Source organism: Scyliorhinus torazame, chromosome 16, assembly GCF_047496885.1.
Source record: "Scyliorhinus torazame isolate Kashiwa2021f chromosome 16, sScyTor2.1, whole genome shotgun sequence".
NCBI classification, from domain to species: domain Eukaryota; kingdom Metazoa; phylum Chordata; class Chondrichthyes; order Carcharhiniformes; family Scyliorhinidae; genus Scyliorhinus; species Scyliorhinus torazame.
The window spans coordinates 106,576,477-106,596,802 of NC_092722.1; the positions used below are offsets into that span (position 1 = coordinate 106,576,477).

At 48.8% G+C, this 20,326-nt stretch overlaps 1 protein-coding gene across 2 annotated transcripts in view; it reads right to left on the reverse strand.

Moving 5' to 3' along the window:
* Positions 1 to 20,326, reverse strand: part of slc22a15 (solute carrier family 22 member 15) — an 81,794-nt gene that overhangs the window by 36,450 nt on the left and 25,018 nt on the right. For both annotated transcript variants that reach the window (XM_072478808.1, XM_072478807.1), the window contains exons 3-5: positions 10,773 to 10,905; positions 7,063 to 7,227; positions 5,686 to 5,815 (exon numbers count right to left, since the gene is read on the reverse strand). In XM_072478808.1, coding sequence (XP_072334909.1) covers positions 5,686 to 5,815; positions 7,063 to 7,227; positions 10,773 to 10,905 — 428 coding nt within the window. The remainder of the gene's footprint in view (positions 1 to 5,685; positions 5,816 to 7,062; positions 7,228 to 10,772; positions 10,906 to 20,326) is intronic.

Consider the following 20,326-nt stretch of genomic DNA (forward strand, 5'->3'; position numbering starts at 1 on the left):
CATCTCTTGCTAGTAACCACAGCGGTGTCAGAAACCGATGCACATTCGCACTGAGCCCACTCTGCAGCAGCCAAAGCTGTGGAACTGATCCTGGTGCCTCTCTCAGTGCCTGGAGGAGTCTCAGTGTAGGCAAATGTCGATTTCTGCATAGCCCAGCTAGATCATTTGGTGAGGCAAATGTCGATTTCTGCATAGCCCAGCTAGATCATTTGGGGCTCGTAAATCTCGTTATTGTTCCAAGTCCCACGTCAGGCAACATTTTGCTATTTTATATATATTAACATTTTTAAAATTCAAACCAGTGAAAAATTGTGAATAAAGGCCCTTTTGGCAGGTACAATAGTTATAAAAATTGCATCCGGGTAGAACCCAGCTACCAAAGAATACAATCATTTTGTAGAAAACAATAAATGCTAATAAATAATGCAAGTTGGATCAAGCCCATATATGTTGATCCACTATAATGATACGGGGATTAAATTAGGAGGGCAAATTGCATAGACCAGGATTATATTCCCTTGAGTATCGAAGGTTCATTGGTTAACTGTGGTGTTGAGGATGATTGAGGGATTTGATAAGGTAGAAACTATTTTCTCTGGTAGAGTTCAGAAGGGGCATCGTCTTAAAATTAGAGCAATCGGCAGCAGCTGTAAGAGGCCACACATCTCTGTGTAATAAAGCCTCGATTACTCTCTACTCTCGTCTCGTCGTAATTGATAGTGCAACAATTTATTACACAGAGATTTTACAAAGCTGGATCTCCGCATCAAGCCGGATCCCCTGCAGCTGCATCCTCAAGCAGACAATGCCAAAAAGGACTTTGCTAGCTTGCTTTGAAGCATACATCGGATCTGTGACAGAACCAAGCACAGAAGCTCCAGATTCTGTACATCTGAGCTCCGATGTCTTTCCCCTCATCCAGGATGTGCCTACCTACGCAGAGGCCATGGCGCTACTGAAGGAGAACTACGCTCAGCAGACCTACAAGATCTATGCCAGGCACGTCCTGTCCACGCGGCACCAACTTCCCGATGAGTCTGTGGAAGATTTCTGGCGTGCCCTGATCACCCTGGTGAGAGACTGAGATTGCCAGGCCGTTTCGGCCGCTGAACATTCTAACCTGCTAATGAGACGCGTTCATTACGGGCATAGGGTCGTCCTACATCCGCCAGCGCCTCTTAGAAGGGGCTACGCTTGACCTCGCAGCGATCAAGAAACTAGCGCTCTCGCTCACAGTCGCCTCACGCAACGTACAGGGATCTGCCCCCGACCGCACGGCCCACCCCTCCTGGGCATCGTGGACCCCGCCAGCGGCCACCCCATCGTGGACCCCATCAGCAACCACCCCCAGCCAACCCCACGCCTGCACCACGTGGCAGCCAACCAACCCCGGGGGAGCCAAGTGCTACTTCTGCGGACAGACAAAACACCCCCGGCAGCACTGCCCGGCACAGAGCGCGCTCTGCAAGGCCTGCGGCAAGAAAGGATAGTTCGCTGCAGTGTGCCAGGCCCGCTCAATCGCCGCTATCGTCCCTGCACCCCCCGCGTGGGGCCAGTGGGCACCGCCATCTTCCTCGCCTCAGACCACATGCGGCCCGTGGGCGCCGCCATCTTGCTCCCCTCACAACACGTGCGGCCCGTGGGCGCCACCATCTTGCTTGCCTCACAACCAATGGGCGGAGCCATCTTGCCTGAACCAGGACATGTGCGGCCCGAGGGCGCCACCATCTTGCCTGCCTCAGGACACGTGCAGCCCATGGGTGCCGCCATCTTCCCCAACTCAGGACCCCTGCCCGTCGGGCACCTCATCGGGCCGCTCATCGCATGCAACCGCCGACGACCAGCCGCTTCTCGCCTCCGTTACGATCGACCAGTCCCGACCGCACAACCTCGCGACCTCGTCAACAAAGGTGAAGGTCGACGGGCATGAGATAGCCTGCCTTCTGGACTCCGGGAGCACTGAGAGCTTCATCCACCCCGGTACAGTAAGGCGCTGCTCCCTTGCGGTACACCCCATTAGCCAAAGAATCTCCCTGGCCTCCGGATCCCAGTCCGTGGCGATCCGGGGGTACTGCATCGCCACCCTCACCATCCAGGGCGTAGAGTTCAGCGGCCTCCAGCTCTACGTCCTCCCCAACCTCTGCGCTGCCTTGCTGCTCGGCCTGGACTTCCTGTGCAACCTCCAGAGCCTAACCCTGAAATTTGGCGGGCTCCTACCACCCCTTACTGTATGCAGCCTCACGACCCTTAAGGTCGACCCGCCTTCTCTAATTGCAAACCTCACCCCGGATTGCAAATCCGTCGCCACCAGTAGCAGACGGTACAGCGCCCAGGACAGGACCTTCATCAGGTCTGAGATCCAGCGGCTGCTGCGGGAAGTAATCATCAAGGCCAGCAACAGCCCCTGGAGAGCCCAAGTGGTAGTGGTGAAAACGGGGGACAAAAACAGGATGGTCGTTGACTACAGTCACATCATCAATCGGTACACGCAGCTCGACGCGTACCCCCTCCCACGCATATCTGATATGGTCAATCAGATTGCACAGTGCCGTGTCTTCTCGACAGTGGACCTTAAATCTGTCTACCACCAGCTCCCCATTCGCAAGGCAGAACGTCCGTACACCGCGTTTGAAGCGGACGGCCGCCTTTACCATTTCCTTAGGGTTCCCTTCGGCGTCACCAACGGGGTCTCGGTCTTCCAACGGGACATGGACCGAATAGTTGACCGGCACAGACTGCGGGCCACTTTCCCATACTTGGATAACGTCACCATCTGCGGCCACGACCAGCAGGACCACGACGCTAACCTTTCCAAATTTCTCCACACCGCCAAACTCTTCAACCTAACCTACAACAAGGAGAAGTGTGTGTTCAGCACGAACCGATTAGCCATCCTCGGCTATATGGTTCAGAACGGAGTTCTAGGGCCCGACCCCGATCGCATGCACCCCCTCATGGATCTCCCCTTCCCCACTGCCCCAAGGCCCTCAAACGATGCCTGGGGCTCTTTTCGTACTACGCCCAGTAAGTCCCTAACTAAGCGGACAAGGCCCGCCCACTCATCCACTCCATCGGTTTCCCACTGACGGCCGAGGCTCACCAGGCCTTCAACCGTATCAAGGCCGACATCGCCACGGCTGCGATGCACGCGGTCGACGAGATGCTTCCCTTCCAAGTCAAGAGCGATGCATCAGACGTCGCTCTGGCCGCCACCCTCAACCAGGCAGGCAGGCCCGTGGCATTCTTTTCCCGCACCCTCCATGCCTCCGAAATTCAGCCCTCCTCCGTCGAAAAGGAGGCCCAAGCAGTTGAAGCTGTGCGGCACTGGAGGCATTACCTGGCCGGCAGGAGATTCACTCTCCTTACAGACCAATGGTCGGTTGCCTTCATGTTTAACAACAGACAGCGGGGTAAGATCAAAAATGATAAGATCTTGCGGTGGAGGATCGAGCTCTCCACCTTTAATTACGAGATTTTGTATCGCCTCGGTAAGCTCAACGGGCCCCCTGATGCCCTGTCCCGAGGTACATGTGCCAGCGCACAAGTGGACCGACTCCGGACCTGCACGACGATCTCTGTCACCGAGGGGTCATCCGCTTTTATCACTTCATTAAGGCCCGCAATCTGCCCTACTCCATAGAGGAAGTCAGGGCTGTCACCAGAGACTGCCAGGTCTGCGCGGAGTGTAAACCGCACTTCTACCGGCCAGAAAGTGCGTGCCTGGTGAAGGCCACCCGCCCCTTTGAACGCCTTAGCGTAGACTTCAAAGGGCCCCTCCCCTCCACTGAGCGCAACACGTATTTTCTCAATGTGGACGACGAATATTCCAGATTCCCCTTCGCCATCCCATGCCCCGATATGACGTCTGCCACCATCATCAAAGCCCTCAACACCATCTTCGCTCTGTTCGGTTTCCCCGCCTACGTCCACAGCGACCGGGGATCATCATTTATGAGCGAGGAGCTGCGCCAGTACCTGCTCAACAGGGGCATTGGCTCGAGCAGGACAACTAGCTACAACCCCTGGGGAAACGGGCAGGTGGAGCAGGAGAATGGGACGGTCTGGAAGGCCAACCAGCTGGCCCTACGGTCCAGAAATCTCCCGGCCTCCCGCTGGCAGGAGGTCCTCCCCGACGCACTTCACTCCATTCGGTCGCTCCTGTGCATGGTGACTAACGAAACCCCCCATGAACATCTCTTTGCCTTCCCCAGGAAGTCCACCTCCGAGGTTTCACTCCCAACGTGGCTGGCAGCTCCAGGACCCGTCCTCCTCCGCAAGCACGTGCGGCTCCACAAGGCGGACCCGTTAGTTGAGAGGGTACAGCTACTCCACGCAAACCCGCAGTATGCCTACGTAGCGTACCCCAACAGCCGCCAAGACACAGTCTCCCTCGGGGACCTGGCACCAGCTGGGTCCCCACGCACCCCCCCTCTGCCCCGGCGCCACCCTCCCTTCCCCCAGCACACCCCACCACAGCCCCCATCCAGGACAATCTGTCCTCCCCTTGGTCCCACCCGAGGATGAAGAGGATGCCGACACACTCCTGGAGTCACCGACGACCGAGCCGACGCCTGACTCGCCACCAGCACTGCGGCGCTCTCAACGACGGATCAAGGCGCCCGACCGTCTAAATTTGTAACCTTCTCTGAAATTTTCATGACAACCTGTATGTAAATAGTTTTCCACCCCCCCCCCCCCCCCCCCCCCCCCCCGGGACTAATTTTTAACAGGGGGTGAATGTGGTAGTCACCACTGTTGTATTATATTGTATATACTGCACTGCGTACAAGGGTATTACGGTAAGGCCCCTGTACTACAGGTAACGGGGTAGATCCCTGCCTGCTGGCTCTGCCCAGTAGGCGGAGTATAAATGTGTGTGCTCTCCGAACGGCAGCCATTTCAGCGGCAGCTGCGGGAGGCCACACATCTCTGTGTAATAAAGCCTTGATTACTCTCTACTCTCGTCTCATCGTAATTGATAGTGCATCACAGCTCATATGAAATATCAACCCCAACTCAGACCAGTTCGACTGACTGGTCTGTAGTGTCTATGAATTCTATGTAATTTTATAAAGTCAGCCATGCTCTAATTGAATGGTGCAGCAGCTGGAGGGATACTTATAAGTATGTAATCAATAACCCCACATTTTTAATCATCTACAGATTGGCAATCTTCTACTCTGAGGTGGCCCACCTCACTTGGGGTAGGGGTGGGCATGCGGAGAGCTCTACTGTTGTATTTCTATGATCCGGGCTCGTCAGGGGGGATATAATGGGACTGTTTAGGCTATTTAGGGCTTCCTCCAGCTACAAGATAAATTTGGGAAAAAGTGTGTTTTGTGCTATCTTCTTCCGGGGGCCGCAACACTGGATTAGGGAGACAGAGGCTTTGTGGGTGAAGATGAAGACAGGGAAGGGGATTGCCATTCCAGGAGAAGTTGCAGGCGTTGGCAATGGATCCACTTCCATTTGCCCCAGGGAGGTATTTGGGGAGTCCCGTGGTATTGGCCATGCTGAAAATATCAAGGCAGTTTTGGCAGCACTTTAAATTGGGAGCAGGGTCGAAGTTGATGCCAAATTGAGGGAACCATGAGTTTGAGCCTGGGAGGATGGATGCGAGCGGTTTCGGGGATGGAGGAGCGAGGAGGACGGTTTCTCAGGTTTAGCATTTAAATAAGAACTTACATGAAAAGAAGGAAAAACACCACTCCAGGACAATTGGCTACAGCAGCAAGCGTACGCCAATCTCTGATGTAATAGCCGATAACAGAGAAAGCAGCAATTCCAACTGCAAACACTAAATTGGTGAGCGACCCTGCAGATAAAACAGAATTTAGAATATGAAGAATATCAAAATGGTTCTGACACAGAAGGAGTCCATTTGGACCATCATAGGCCAGTTCTCGGCAAGAGCAACTTAGCAAATGCCACTCTTCCGCACAGTCCCCTTGGCCTTACAATTTAATTCCCTTCAAGTGCTTATCCAAATCTCTTTTGAAAGCCACAATTGAATCTGCCTCCACCACACTCTTAGGAAATGCATTCCAGATCCTAAACACTCGCTGCATATTAAGAATGTTTTCATGTCGCTGAAGATAATTGGCGAAAGAACCAACAGTCAGTGTATGCTGATTCTCAAGCCCTCTGCCAAACAGAACAATTTATCTCTTACTTCTCGGTCTTGTCCCCTCATGATTTTAAACACCTCTATTAGATCTCCTCATCTCTAAGGCGAACAACCTCAGTTTCTCCAATTTATCGAGGTATCGGAAGTCCTTCATCTTGGAACTGTTCTCAAAATTATTTTCAGTATGCTCTGTAAAGCTATCACATCATGTGCAGGATTGGACACAATACTCCATTTGAGGCCAAAACACTGTTTTATTAAGGTTCATCTTAACTTGCTTGCTTTGATACTCTTTGCATCTATTTTATAAAGTCCCGGCCCGTGTGTGCTTTTTACCAAATTTCTCAACCTGACCTTCCACCTTCAATGAATTTTACACATTTATCCATTTGCAATTCATCTCCAATATTAAGTATATACAAAGCCTTTTGCCCACTTTCAATGTGTGAAGAATCAATCAAACATAGCTTCTACCATTTATAACATTGCTATTAAATAAACCTTCTCAATAAATGTAAGATAGACTTATCATGAGCTATCTGGTTCTGTATTCTCCAACCCCTTTCATTACGATCTGTAATCTTGTTTCTGTTAAAAAAAATCTACCACACTTTTATAAAATCAACAGCATTCAATCTTCAAAAAACACATTCAACCTGGGACATGCTGATAAAGCAAATTCTCCATCTACAAGTAAATCCCAGTGTGTTCCCCGCACGTTCAGAGAAAAACAAAATGATCAGAATGCCCAACTGCAGCATTGCAAGTCTTTTCACATCAGCTGCTACAGGGACAATAACACTCTGGGCACTTTACAAAGGAGAAAAAATGAAACTACAAGGTTAAAACACTATCAGAGAGACAGAATAACTGCTCCAATCGTGCAACTGAAAGAAGACGGCCAAAGGTATAGACTGTGCTGAAAAGACACTTACCTGTCAAAGCCCAATAGGATTTTCCCACAAACTCCTGGGTCAGTACAAAAGCCACCAGGGCCATCCCGCCATTCACAAGCCCGACAAGGAGTCGGCTTACAGCAAAGACTTCATAGTTTGGAGCGACTGCGGTCATAAATCCAAACACCACATCAAGGAACAAGCCTGAAAGAAATAAAAAGATTGTTTGAAATATTTCTTCAAAGAGACCACACCATTCAAGGATCAAAGGGGCCCATTGTTACACAGCCAGTCCAATTTCCATTCCAGCTGTAGACGGTTGTACTGGCCTGCGCTCCGTACATTGTTTACCAATGTGTGCACACTGAGGGTGGAATGGCTCAACCGAGACTTGGACATGGAGTAGTTCAACTGGGTGATGGGCAGCAGAGAAGGGACCGAGCAACAATTGTCACCCACTCCTGACTTCGTGTGAAGGGAGCACCGGCTATAATTAATTCAACATTGCCCATATCACTCAATCCACTTGAAAGTGTGTTCTGCACTTTCAGTTGATAAAACTGTAAATTAGAGCGTGGGCTAGGGCTCCAGCTCTTCAACCAAGGAACTGCGCTAATCTTTTTGTAAAATTAATAAGGACTAAGATGCCATTTAAGTCACAATTATATATGCACACATCTCTGATATAAAAGACGGTTACATAATTTAGTCCTTCTGTTATGGTTTAAACTTTCTCACAACTTGTGTTCATAGCAAAAAGGCTGATTTTTATGAAGAGACCAAGACCCAAATCCTCCGATATGGGGAGTGGCCTCCAATCGAACTTGCATTGCTAATGTACTTTGGAACCCTGAGGAAGTGCTGATGTGCACAAATCCTGTAGTAGTTACACTGAAGTTTGAAGTTACGATTTCCAGTTCCACCATTCACAGACTGCTCTGTGATGACGACAGGAAAATCAGATGGCCAGAACCTCGCAAACTTCAGCTCTCTGTGCCAATTTTTACATAGATTAATTTAGACCTTTTCATAATAGATATAAAACCCGCAAAGCGCAGCTTCAAGCAAGTAAATCAGCTGAAGTGTCAAAACTCTCCAGCACCGCAGGGTGAATACTTTCTGGGTGGTGAGGTAGCGAACACTGTCATGGTGAGGGAGGCGTGAACACTTAAGGTGGATGAGAGAGAGGGCATATTTTGACGGAAAGAGGGGTTGAACACTGTTGACTAGTGAGAGCACAGTGAACAATGTTGGGTGGGTGAAGGAAGGGGTGAAAACGTGAACACTGCTGGGGCGGTGAGGGAGGAGTTAACACGGTCACGTTAGTGAGGGAGGGAGTCAACACTGTGGGGGTGGTGAAGGAGGGGGTTGAATGGTGAGGGAAGGAGTCAACACTGTGGGGGTGGTGAGGGAGGGGGTTGAACACTGTCAGGGTGGTGAGGAAGGGGGTTGAACACTCAGGGTGGTGAGGGAGGGGGTGAACACTATTGGGGTGGTGAGGGAGGGGGAAGACGAGTCAGGATGTGGAGGAAGGGGGTGAACGCTATCAGGCTAAATCTAACTTTGGATTTATTGACAAGTAAGAAAATGGATAACTTAGTTGCTGTGTTTATCAAAATAAAGCCAGGGGCTATATTTCAAGAAGAAATTCATTGAATCACACAGCAGAAAGAGGGAAAAATACTTTTGGCACAAGTATTTGGAGAAGAATAAAAGGAAAGAAATTAGCGGCACAATGTGATGCACAGGGATTTGTAATTCCTCCATCAGTCCATGAAGTCCGCTGCCAGTTCTGGAAGTGAAGGTGCTGTAGTATACATTTCAACGGCCTCCAAATAGCTGTCAATCAAGTTCAAGGCACAAATAGATATTTGTATTTCATGCTGAGACACCTTTGCTCTCCACTCAGGACCTTTTCATGCTTTAAACAATGTACATTTTGATCTGCTACTGGCAAAGAAGTCTCTTTGCAAATTTAGCCAGTTAAAATGAAAACAATCATCAACAAATTTGCATACTTTTTCAACACTTGACAGCAATCAGACTGTTACTACGACTACAAATAGCCATCCTCCTTTAGATGTCCAATCATTTTAACAGCTAAAACCAAGCTACCACATCTTGGTGAATCCACAAATCAGGAAGCCTGCCTACAACATTTTTTAATTGATACGAAGAAAATAGCCTTTTGAACTCTCGTCTTTTATCCTGACATCTTTAGCGATTATGTCTCTAAAATCATCACACCTCTTAATTGGATAGACATGTGTCAACATACAAATTCCAATCCAGCATCCTAATTCATTAACATCAAGCAATGCAAGAAAAATCTGAAGAACATATTAAATATAAAAACTATTTAGACAGGAATCATGGGATACCTCCTCTTTTCCACATACAATATCTAACTTTTTGTATTGTGGGATGTTTGAGAAATTTGGTCTGGTGGAGCATAATCAAAATCTTATATTCCTTGTTTGTAATCAGATTGCTGAAGTTTTCAGATCATGTCGGCCTATTTCCATATGCACAACATCGCCTGTATCCACCTCTGCCTCAGTCCATTTGCTGCTGAAACCCTCATTATATACATTAGATTTGACAATTCAAATGCACACCTGCCCAGCCTCCAAAAGTCTATCTATCCTCTGTAAACTTTACCTCATTCAAACCGCTGCTGCCTCTATCCTAAATTACACCAAGACCTGGTCACCGAGCTGCCAACATTTCCCAACAGAAATGTGTTCCAGATACCAAAAATCAGTATTTTGGCAGTAAAATTGGTATTTTCATTTCAAAGAAAAAATGCTTTACGCCTTTATTGCACAAATCTAAAACACAAATGGAAAATATAAATCCAATGCTTTTACATACATGTAGAGGCACCTTGATGCGACACCGTGCGAAGAATCACATGACACTCATGCACTGTATAGTGTGCGGGGCAGAGATGAGAGAGGAGGGGCCTCTGCACGGGGCCCTGTCACCAAGGAAACCAATACACGTACCTCAATGCCTCATGTTTGAGGTCGCGCGACGGTCAGGATCGCATGCACTGTTAGTGTGCGGGGGGGGGGGGGGCAAGGCCTCTGCACGGGGCCCTGTCGCCAAGGAAACCAAATGAAACATTTCGGGAGGCGGCTTGCCAATCAGCTCTCCTTTTACGGAAAATCCGTGCTAGTTGGCAACTCTGTGTTTATCCATCACCTCTGTACTCAACAGCTTATATTAGGTCCCAGTTAAGCATGGTTATAAAATTATCCTGAAGTTCAAATTCATCCCAGGTCTCACCTACTCCCTATTTTTGTAACCTCCTCTGGTCCTACAATCCTGCCAGATATCTGCGCTCCTCTGATTCAGGCCTGGAGGATCCCAGATTTTCATCACTCCACCACTGGTTGTTGTGCCTTCAACTGCCAAGGCTCCAAACGCTGGAAATCTCTTCCTAAATTTCTCAGTCTCTCTCTCGCCTCCTTTAAATTGTGCTTTATAACCTCCCTCTTTGACAACGCTCTTGGTCATCTGAGCCAAGATCTCCTCATCTGTCAAATATTGATTAATAACACTCCTGTAAAGTGCTTTGGGATGTTTTATGTTAAAGGCATTTTATAAATGCAAGCTGTTAATGAAATTGCAGTCCTTTACATTTAATTAAACTGATGGAATTGTACAGGGAAACAGAAAATCTAATTTTTACACTCCAGTATGGATATAAATTAAATTATTAGAACAGGTACATTAACCTTTACCTGTAAGGAAGATTGGTTTCCTGCCAAATCTATCAGACAAAGGTCCAAACAAGACGTTACCAATGAGCAGTCCTACGAAGAACAAGGATCCAGCCAAGTTCACTTTGTATGCTTCTTGCCTGATTAAGTACCACTGTTAATATAGAAAAAGAGCTGCAAGTTATTCTTCTTGAAAGTAAACATTTCAATAGCAATTTAAATCACTCATTCCAACGTTTCTCCAAAGGGGATTGTAACAGGGGGTGGGGGAGGAAATATTAACGAAAAAACACAGCAAAGGCAAGCCAATCCCAGCAGAAATGTAAAGTAGCCAGGAAAATCCTAGAATGTTGTTAGGTAGAGTCAGACAGCCCCGTGCACCCATTTTGGTTAGGAGGCCTGAAACATTGAAAGAGTTGGCGTGGGTTTCTGTTGCCTCAGCCACTTCTGGGTGCCAAATGGGAAGACCACTGCAGCTCACACATTCAACACCGCTCCAATTGTAATACCCCAAAGGCATTGGGGTATTACAAGGGCAGCACCCACTTCATTGTCCATGCCATTAGGTAATGGGTGTACCAGATTCGATCTCCGCCCCGGGTCACTGTTCATGTGTGGAGTTTGCACATTCTCCCCATGTCTTCGTGGGTCTCACCCCCACAATCCAAAGGTCTGCAGGGTAGGTGGATTGGCCATTCTAAAATTGTCCCTTAATTGGAAAAAAAAAATGAATTTGGCACTCTAAATTTAAAAAAAAAGGTAATGGGTCTATACATCACAAAATGCAGAGCACACAGCAGCAATCGCTCACTGGCCTTTCACCTGCACAGTTCTGCACAACCTGAAGCTATTGGAAAAGCATCAATGCCACCACTGGCATTCAGCAGTAAAAGGATTAACTAACTATTCTTTAGGGATATGGGAACATACAGCCTCAAGGGCACATCATTCAATTAGAGTACGGCTGATTTGCATCTCAACTTATTTTATGTGATTTGGCACAATATCCTTCAACACGTTTAACGCAACACAAAGCTATTAATCCCAGTTTTAAAAGTTCTAATTGTCACAGCCTTTTGGAAAATGGAGTTCAAGATTTCCACCCTCTTTGTGATAAAATGTTAGCTAATTTAGATTGTGCTCCCTTCTTCTTGTGTCCCCATTAAAGGAAACTGTACCTGCCTTTGCCATATCAAATTTTACAAACTTAAGCACCTCAATTAGAATACCCCTTAATCTAATGTACTCAAAGAAATAGAACCATTATCCATGCAATTTTCTCATGATCTGCTCTCCAAGCTCCATTTCATTCTGGACTGCACTCTCTTCAAGGCTAATATATCCCAGAACTGAACACATTACTCTAGTGTAATCTAACCAAAGATTTATACAACTGAGGTATCACTTACCCACTGTGTAAAAACTTAAACATTAGTTTGAAAGCTTGGGACCAGTAATCGGCCAAGCTACAGAACAACGGCACCCCACAGCTGTAATTCTCTTATCCTGCACACCAGTCTGTGGTCTGGAACCACCTTTATACGAGAATAGCCAGATCGCTCTGAACAACAACATTCTGCACTCTCTATTTACTCTTTTTCACTATTCTTACCATTAAAGTGAACCTCACATTTTTCCGTATCGTATACTCCAGCTGCCAGATTTTTGCACATTCACATGATCAATCTTTTTTTATTATTCACCCATGGGAGCTGGTCGTCACAGGCTATATGGGAATTGACCGTTAGGGATGGAGTTCCAGGATTTTGATCCAGTGGCAGTGCAGGAACAGTGGTATATTTCCAAATCAGGGTGGTAAAGTACTTGGAGGGGAGCTTCCAGGTGGTGTTATCTGCTGCTCCTGTCTTTCCAGATGGCCGAGGTTGTGGGTTTGGAAGGTGCTGCCTAAGGTGCCTTGGTGTGTTGCTGCAGTGCATCTTGTAGATGGGACACACTGCTGCACTATGCATCAGTGGTGGAGGGAGTGAATGTCGAAGGTGGTGCGTAGGGTGCCAATCAAGTAGACGGCTTTGTCCTGGATAATGCCAAGCTTCTAGAGTGTTGGAGCTACATTAAACTAGGCAAGGGAGAGCATTCCATCGCACACATTACTTGTGTTTGGAGACGATGGATGGGCTTTTGGAAGTCAGGAGGCGAGTTACTCCCCGCAGAATTCCCAGTCTCTGATCTGCTCTTGTAGCCACAGTATTTAAATAGCTAGTCCAGTTCATTTTCTGGTCAGTGGTAACCCCAGGATTTTGATAGCGGGGAATTCATTGATGGTATTGCCATTGAATGTCAAGAAACGATGTTTGGACTTCCGGGTGCGGCGATGACCAGCTAAGTCGCACGTTTCGGCAGCTCCCGTTGGAACGGACTTTTGGGCTCTTAATAGGAGCCCCAACGGCAATTTAAACGGCCAAAAACACTGTGCGGTAAACCAGAAGGGAATCCCCCCGGACACGCATGGATAAGGGAGAGGATAGCGGCCGGATTGCGGAGGATCCTCTGGAGCAGCGGCAAGGAAGGGAAGCTCAAAGCAAGATGGCGTCGGAAGGTGGCCGTTTGTTATGGGGCCTGGACCAACAAGAGTTCCTGCGGCGCTGTGTGGAAGAGCTGAAGAAGGAGTTGAAGAAGGAGCTGTTGGCCCCGATATTACAGGCGACTGAAGGGCTAAAGGAGGAGCAGAGGACCCAAGAGCTGGAACTTCGGGTCGTGAAGGCAAAGGCTGCTGAAAATGAAGATGAAATACAGGGCCTGGTGGTGAAGACAGAGACGCACGAGGCACAGCACAAAAGGTGTGTGGAAAGGTTGGAAGTACTGGAGAATAATTCGAGAAGGAAGAATTTAAGAGTCCTGGGTCTTCCCGAAGGCGCAGAAGGGGCGGACGTCGGGACATATGTGAGCACGATGCTTCACTCGCTAATGGGATCGGAGGCCCCGACGGGCCCTTTGGAGGTGGAGGGAGCTTATCGAGTTCTGGCGCGAAGACCGAAGGCTGGAGAAATACCTCGAGCTATAGTGGTGAGGTTTCTCCACTACAATGACAAAGAGACGGTCCTCAGATGGGCGAAGAAAACTCGGAGCTGTAGGTGGGAGAACGCGGTGATCCGCGTATACCAGGATTGGAGTGCGGAGGTGGCGAGAAGGAGGGCAAGCTTTAATCGGGCTAAGGCGGTGCTTCACAAAAAGAAGATCCAGTTTGGAATGTTGCAACCGGCGAGATTGTGGGTCACACACCAAAGGAAGCACCACTACTTTGAGACGGCAGAAGAGGCGTGGACATTCATTGTGGACGAGAAGCTGGAATAGTCTGGCGGGAGAAAGAGCTTTTGGGACAAAGTGGTGGGGTGATTATGTGGGGCGAGGAAAAAGGGGGGGGGGGGGATGATTTTTCAATTTGTTAATCTTGCGATCCTGTAACTTTTCTCTCTTCCCCATGTTGGGTGGGTGGGGGGGGGGAAGAGAGTATGAGGAACTGTGGGCGCCAGCCATTAGGGGCGGGGCCGAGTGGGAAACGCGGGCTTTGTTCCCGCGCTATGGTAATTATGGCGGGAACAGGGACGCAGGAAGGAGGGGGCCTCGCACAGTGGGGGCCGAGGACAAGGGGGGAAGCCGAGGTCAGCCAGAGTTCGCTGACTTCTGGGAGCAACATGGGGGGTGCAACTACGCTAGAGGGGGATCTAGCGGAGGGGGGGGAGGGGGGTTTAACTGGGTTGCTGCTGCTAAGGAGAATGGGGAGCTGTTATGGGATGGGGTGGTCGAGGCGGGAGGGCGCCGTCGGGGGGATATACGGGTACGTGGGAACCGGGTGAGGAGCTGGGTTAAAAAAGGGGATGGCTAGTCGACAAGGGGGGGGGGGGGGGGGTAAAGGGCCCCCCAACCCGGCTGATCACGTGGAACGTGAGAGTGCTGAACGGACCGATTAAAAGGGCACGGGTACTCGCACACCTAAAGAAATTAAAGGCAGATGTGGTTGTGTTGCAGGAGACACATCTGAAACTGATAGACCAGGTCAGACTACGTAAAGGATGGGTGGGGCAGGTGTTTCATTCGGGTTTAGATGCGAAGAACAGGGGGGTGGCTATCTTGGTGGGGAAACGGGTACTGTTTGAGGCAAAGACCATAGTGGCGGATAGTGGGGGTAGATATGTGATGGTGAGTGGCAGATTGCAAGGCCCATTTCCCTTTTAAATGTAGATGCTAAGCTCCTGGCCAAGGTGGTTCTGGTGAACATATACGCCCCGAACTGGGATGATGCAAATTTTATGAGGCGTATGTTGGGACGTATCCCGGACCTGGAGGCGGGAAAGTTGGTAATTGGGGGAGACTTCAATACGGTGCTTGATCCAGGGCTGGACCGGTCGAGGTCCAGGACCGGGAGGAGGCCGGCAGCGACCAGGGTGCTCAAGGACTTCATGGAGCAGATGGGAGGGGTAGACCCCTGGAGATTTAGTAGGCCGAGGAGTAAGGAGTTCTCATTTTTCTCCCATGTTCACAAAGTACACTCACGGATAGACTTTTTTGTCTTGGGAAGGGCACTGATTCCGACGGTGACAGGGACGGAATATACGGCCATAGCCATTTCGGACCACGCTCCACATTGGGTAGACCTGGAGGTAGGAGAGGAAAAAGAACAGCACCCACTCTGGAAAATGGATATGGGCTCATTGGCGGATGAGGGGGTATGTTTAAGGGTGAGGGGGTGCATCGTAAGGTACTTGCAGCTTAATGACAATGGAGAGGTTCAGTTGGGAGTGGTCTGGGAGGCGTTGAAGGTGGTGGTTAGAGGGGAACTGATATCCATAAGGGCACATAAAGGGAAGCAAGAGGGTAAAGAAAGGGAGCGATTGTTGAAAGAACTTTTGAGGGTGGACAGGCAATATGCGGAGGCACTGGAGGAGGGACTGTACAGGGAAAGACAAAGGCTACATGTGGAATTTGACCTGCTGACCACGGGTAAGGCAGAGGCACAGTGGAGGAGGGCACAGGGTGTACAGTATGAGTATGGAGAGAAGGCGAGTCGGCTACTGGCCCACCAATTGAGGATGAGGGGAGCAGCGAGGGAGATAGGTGGGGTGAGAGATGAGGAGGGAGAGATGGAACGGGGAGCGGAGAGAGTGAACGGGGTGTTCAAGGCATTTTATGAGAGGTTATATAAGGCTCAGCCCCCGGAAGGGAAGGAGGGAATGATGTGTTTCTTGGATCAGCTGGAATTCCCTAAGGTGGAGGAGCAGGAGAGGGCGGGACTGGGAGCACAGATTGAGATGGAGGAGGTGGTAAAAGGGAATGGGAGCATGCAGGTGGGGAAGGCCCCGGGACCGGACGGATTCCCAGTGGAATTTTATCGGAAATATATGGACCTACTGGCCCCGCTTTTGACGAGAACCTTTAATGAGGCCAGGGAAGGGGGGCAGCTGCCCCCGACTATGTCGGAGGCAACGATATCGCTCCTTTTGAAGAAGGATAAAGACCCGCTGCAGTGTGGGTCCTACAGGCCCATTTCCCTTTTAAATATAGATGCTAAGCTCCTGGCCAAGGTGATGGCGACGAGGATAGAGGACTGTGTCCCGGGCGTGGTCCACGAGGATCAAACTGGGTTCGTTAAGGGGAGACAGCTGAACACGAACATACGGAGGTTGCTAGGGGTAATGATGATGCCCACACCAGAGGGGGAGGCGGAGATAGTGGTGGCGATGGACGCCGAGAAAGCATTCGGCAGAGTGGAGTGGGATTATCTGTGGGAGGTGCTGAGGAGATTTGGTTTTGGAGAAGGGTTTATTGGATGGGTACAGCTGCTGTATAGGGCCCCGGTGGCGAGCGTGGTCACGAACAGACAGAGGCCTGACTACCTCCGTCTTCATAGAGGGACGAGGCAGGGGTGTCCCCTGTCTCCGTTACTGTTTGCATTGGCGATTGAGCCCCTGGCCATAGCACTGAGGGGCTCCAGGAAGTGGAGGGGAGTACTCAGGGGAGGAGAAGAACACCGGGTATCTTTGTATGCAGATGATTTATTGCTGTATGTTGCGGACCCAGTGGAGGGGATGCCTGAGATAATGCAGACACTCAGGGAGTTTGGGGAATTTTCGGGGTACAAATTGAATATGGGGAAGAGTGAGTTGTTTGTGGTGCATCCGGGGGAGCAGAGCAGGGGAATAGATGACTTACCGCTGAGGAAGGTAACAAGAGATTTCCGGTACTTAGGGATTCAGATAGCCAGGAGTTGGGGAACCTTACATAGGCTTAATTTAACAAGATTGGTGGAACAGATGGAGGAGGATTTCAAGAGATGGGACATGGTGCCCCTGTCACTGGTGGGTAGGGGGTGCAGGCGGTCAAAATGGTAGTCCTCCAGAGATTCCTTTTTGTGTTTCAGTGCCTTCTGGTGATGGTCACAAAGGCTTTTTTCAAGAGAATTGAGAAAAGTGTCATGAGTTTTGTGTGGGCCGGGAAGACCCCGAGAGTGAGGAGGGGGTTCTTGCAGCGTAGCAGGGATAGGGGGGGGGGGGGCTGGCACTACCGAGCCTTAGTGAATACTACTGGGCCGCCAATATCTCAATGGTGTGTAAGTGGATGGGAGAAGGGGAGGGAGCGACGTGGAAGAGATTGGAGATGGTGTCCTGCAAAGGAACCAGCCTACAAGCAATGGTGACGGCGCCGTTGCCATTCTCCCCGAAGAAATACACCACAAGTCCAGTGGTGGTGGCAACACTAAAAATTTGGGGGCAGTGGAGACGACATAGGGGAAGGACGGGAGCCTCGGTGCGGTCCCCGATAAGAAATAACCATAGGTTTGTCCCGGGGAGAATGGATGGGGGATTTGGAGCATGGCAGAGAGCTGGGGTTGTGCAACTGAGAGATCTGTTCGTAGACGGGACGTTTGCGAGTCTGGGAGCGCTGACGGAAAAATATGGGTTGCCCCAAGGGAATAAATTTCGATACATGCAACTGAGGGCTTTTGCGAGGCAGCAGGTGAGGGAATTCCCGCAGCTCCCGACGCAGGAGATTCAAGATAGAGTGATCTCATGGGCATGGGTGGGGGGTGGTAGGGTGTTGGATATATACAGGGAAATGAGGGACGAGGGGGAGATCATGGTGGATGAGCTGAAGGGGAAATGGGAAGAAGAGCTGGGGGAAGAGATTGAGGAGGGGCTGTGGGCTGATGCCCTACGTAGGGTAAACTCGTCGTCCTCGTGCGCCAGACTAAGCCTGATACAATTCATATGACCGGAGCAAGGCTCAGTAAATTATTTGGGGTAGAGGATAGGTGTGGGAGATGCTCGAGGAGCCCAGCAAACCACACCCACATGTTTTGGTCATGTCCGGCACTGCAGGGGTTCTGGGTGGGGGTGGCAAAGGTGCTTTCGAAGGTGGTGGGGGTCCAGGTCGAGCCAGGCTGGGGGTTGGCTATATTCGGGGTTGCAGAAGAGCCGGGAGTGCAGGAGGCGAAAGAGGCTGATGTCTTGGCCTTTGCGTCCCTATTAGCCCGGCGAAGGATATTGCTTATGTGGAAGGAAGCCAAACCCCCGGGCGTGGAGACCTGGATAAATGACATGGCAGGGTTTATAAAACTAGAACGGATAAAGTTCGCACTCAGGGGTTCGGCTCAAGGGTTCACCAGGAGGTGGCAACCGTTCATTGACTACTTCGCAGAACGATAAAGGAAATGGGAAGGTAACAGCAGCAACCCAGGGGGGGGCGGAGGGCTCGGGTGGGTCCTCAGGGGTGTTTTTGTATAGATATTTGTACTAGGTTATGTATAATGGATTGTTTGATTTTATTTTTGGAGTTATTATTTTTGTTATGGCAGTTGCCATTTAGTTTATATATTATTTATTAAAACGGCCTCTGTTATTTATATTGTTTTATTGTTGTAAAAAGGAAAACCTTTGTATTGTTTTGTTTGGCCGAAAAATTTGAATAAAATATTTTTTTTTTTTTAAAAAGAAACGATGTTTGGATTTTCTCTTGTTGGAGATGGTTATTGCCTGGCACTTGTGTGATGTGGATGTAACTTGCCACTAATCAGCCCAAGACTGGGTATTATCCAGGTTTGCTGCATTTGCATGTGGACTGCTTCATTTTCCGAGGAGACGCAAATGGTGCTGAACATTGTGTAATCATCAGTGAACATCCCTACTTCTGACCTTAGTTGGAAGAAAGGTCACTGATAAAACAGCTGAAAATGTTTAGCCCAGGACACTACCCCGAGGAACACCTGCAGTTCTGTCCTGGGACTCTTGATGATTGACCTCCAACAGTCTCAACCAATTTCCTTTTGTGCCAGGCATTGGGGAGTTTTCCCCGATTCCCAATGACTCCAGTTTTGCTCTGGCTCCTTAATGCCACACTGGGTCAAAAGTTGACTTGATGTCAAGGGCAGTCACTCCCACCTCTTGACTTCAGTTCTTTCCTCCATGTTTGGACAAAGGCTGCAATGGGGTCAGGAGCTAAGTGGCCCTGGCAGAACCCATATATCCAATATTCCTTTTCAGTGTCATTGTATCCTCCTCACAACTTGCTTTACTCCCTATCTTTGTATCGTCAGCACGGATTCTTTATGACAAGATCATTAATTAATCATTATACATTACCAGATATAAAACAGTCTGTTCCCTGGTTGATTACAGAACATATTGTTCTCAGAAACTGTCCCGAATACAATCTCTGAACCTATCCTCCAGACTACCTTTGCCAATTTGATTTGTCTAATCTGTAAGATTAAAATTACCCAAAATTATTGCAGCTCCTTTTTTACAATCCCCCATTATTCCTTGATTTAAGTGTAGCCACCATTAGAGGTCTAATTAACTGCTCCCACCAGTGATATTTTTCCTCCTCCTATTTCTTATCTTTACCCAAATTGATTCTACACTTTGATTTTCTGAGCTATGACTATTTCTCCTTACTCTACTAATCTTTAACAGAACTGTCAGCACTGGTCCCTGTGGCACTCCTCGAGTCACAGTTTGTCAACTTGAAAATGACCCACTGATCATGACTCTGTTTCTTGTTTGTAAGCCAATCCTCTATCACTGCTACATCATCCTCAACATCATGAGCTCTTATCTTATGCAGTAACCTTTCAAGTGCCACCTTATCAAATGCCTGTTAGAAATCCAAATACACCAAGCTTTCTGTCTTTCTTCTTTCCTGAATAGAGGTGTTACATTTATGGTCTTCCAATCTGCTGGGAATTCTGGAAGTTCACAACCAATGCAGCCACTTTCACAGCAGCTATTTCTTTCAAGACCTTAGGATATAATTGGCCATCAGATCCAGGGAACTAATCAGCCTTTGATTTGATACTAGTATTGTGATGCTTTTTATTTCTTCGGTGAGGACAGATACAAAATATTTATTCAAAATCCATGCCATTTTCTTGTTTCCCATCATCAATTCCCCAGTCTCATCCCTTAAAGCCCCCAAATTTACTTTAGCTACTCCCTTCCTTTTTATATACTTGTAGAGTTGTCAGTTTTTATACTTTTTGCTACTTTACTTTCAGAATCTTATTTTTGCCTACCTTTTTCCCCAATTGATCCTTTGCCGGTTTATAAAATTTTCCCGATGTC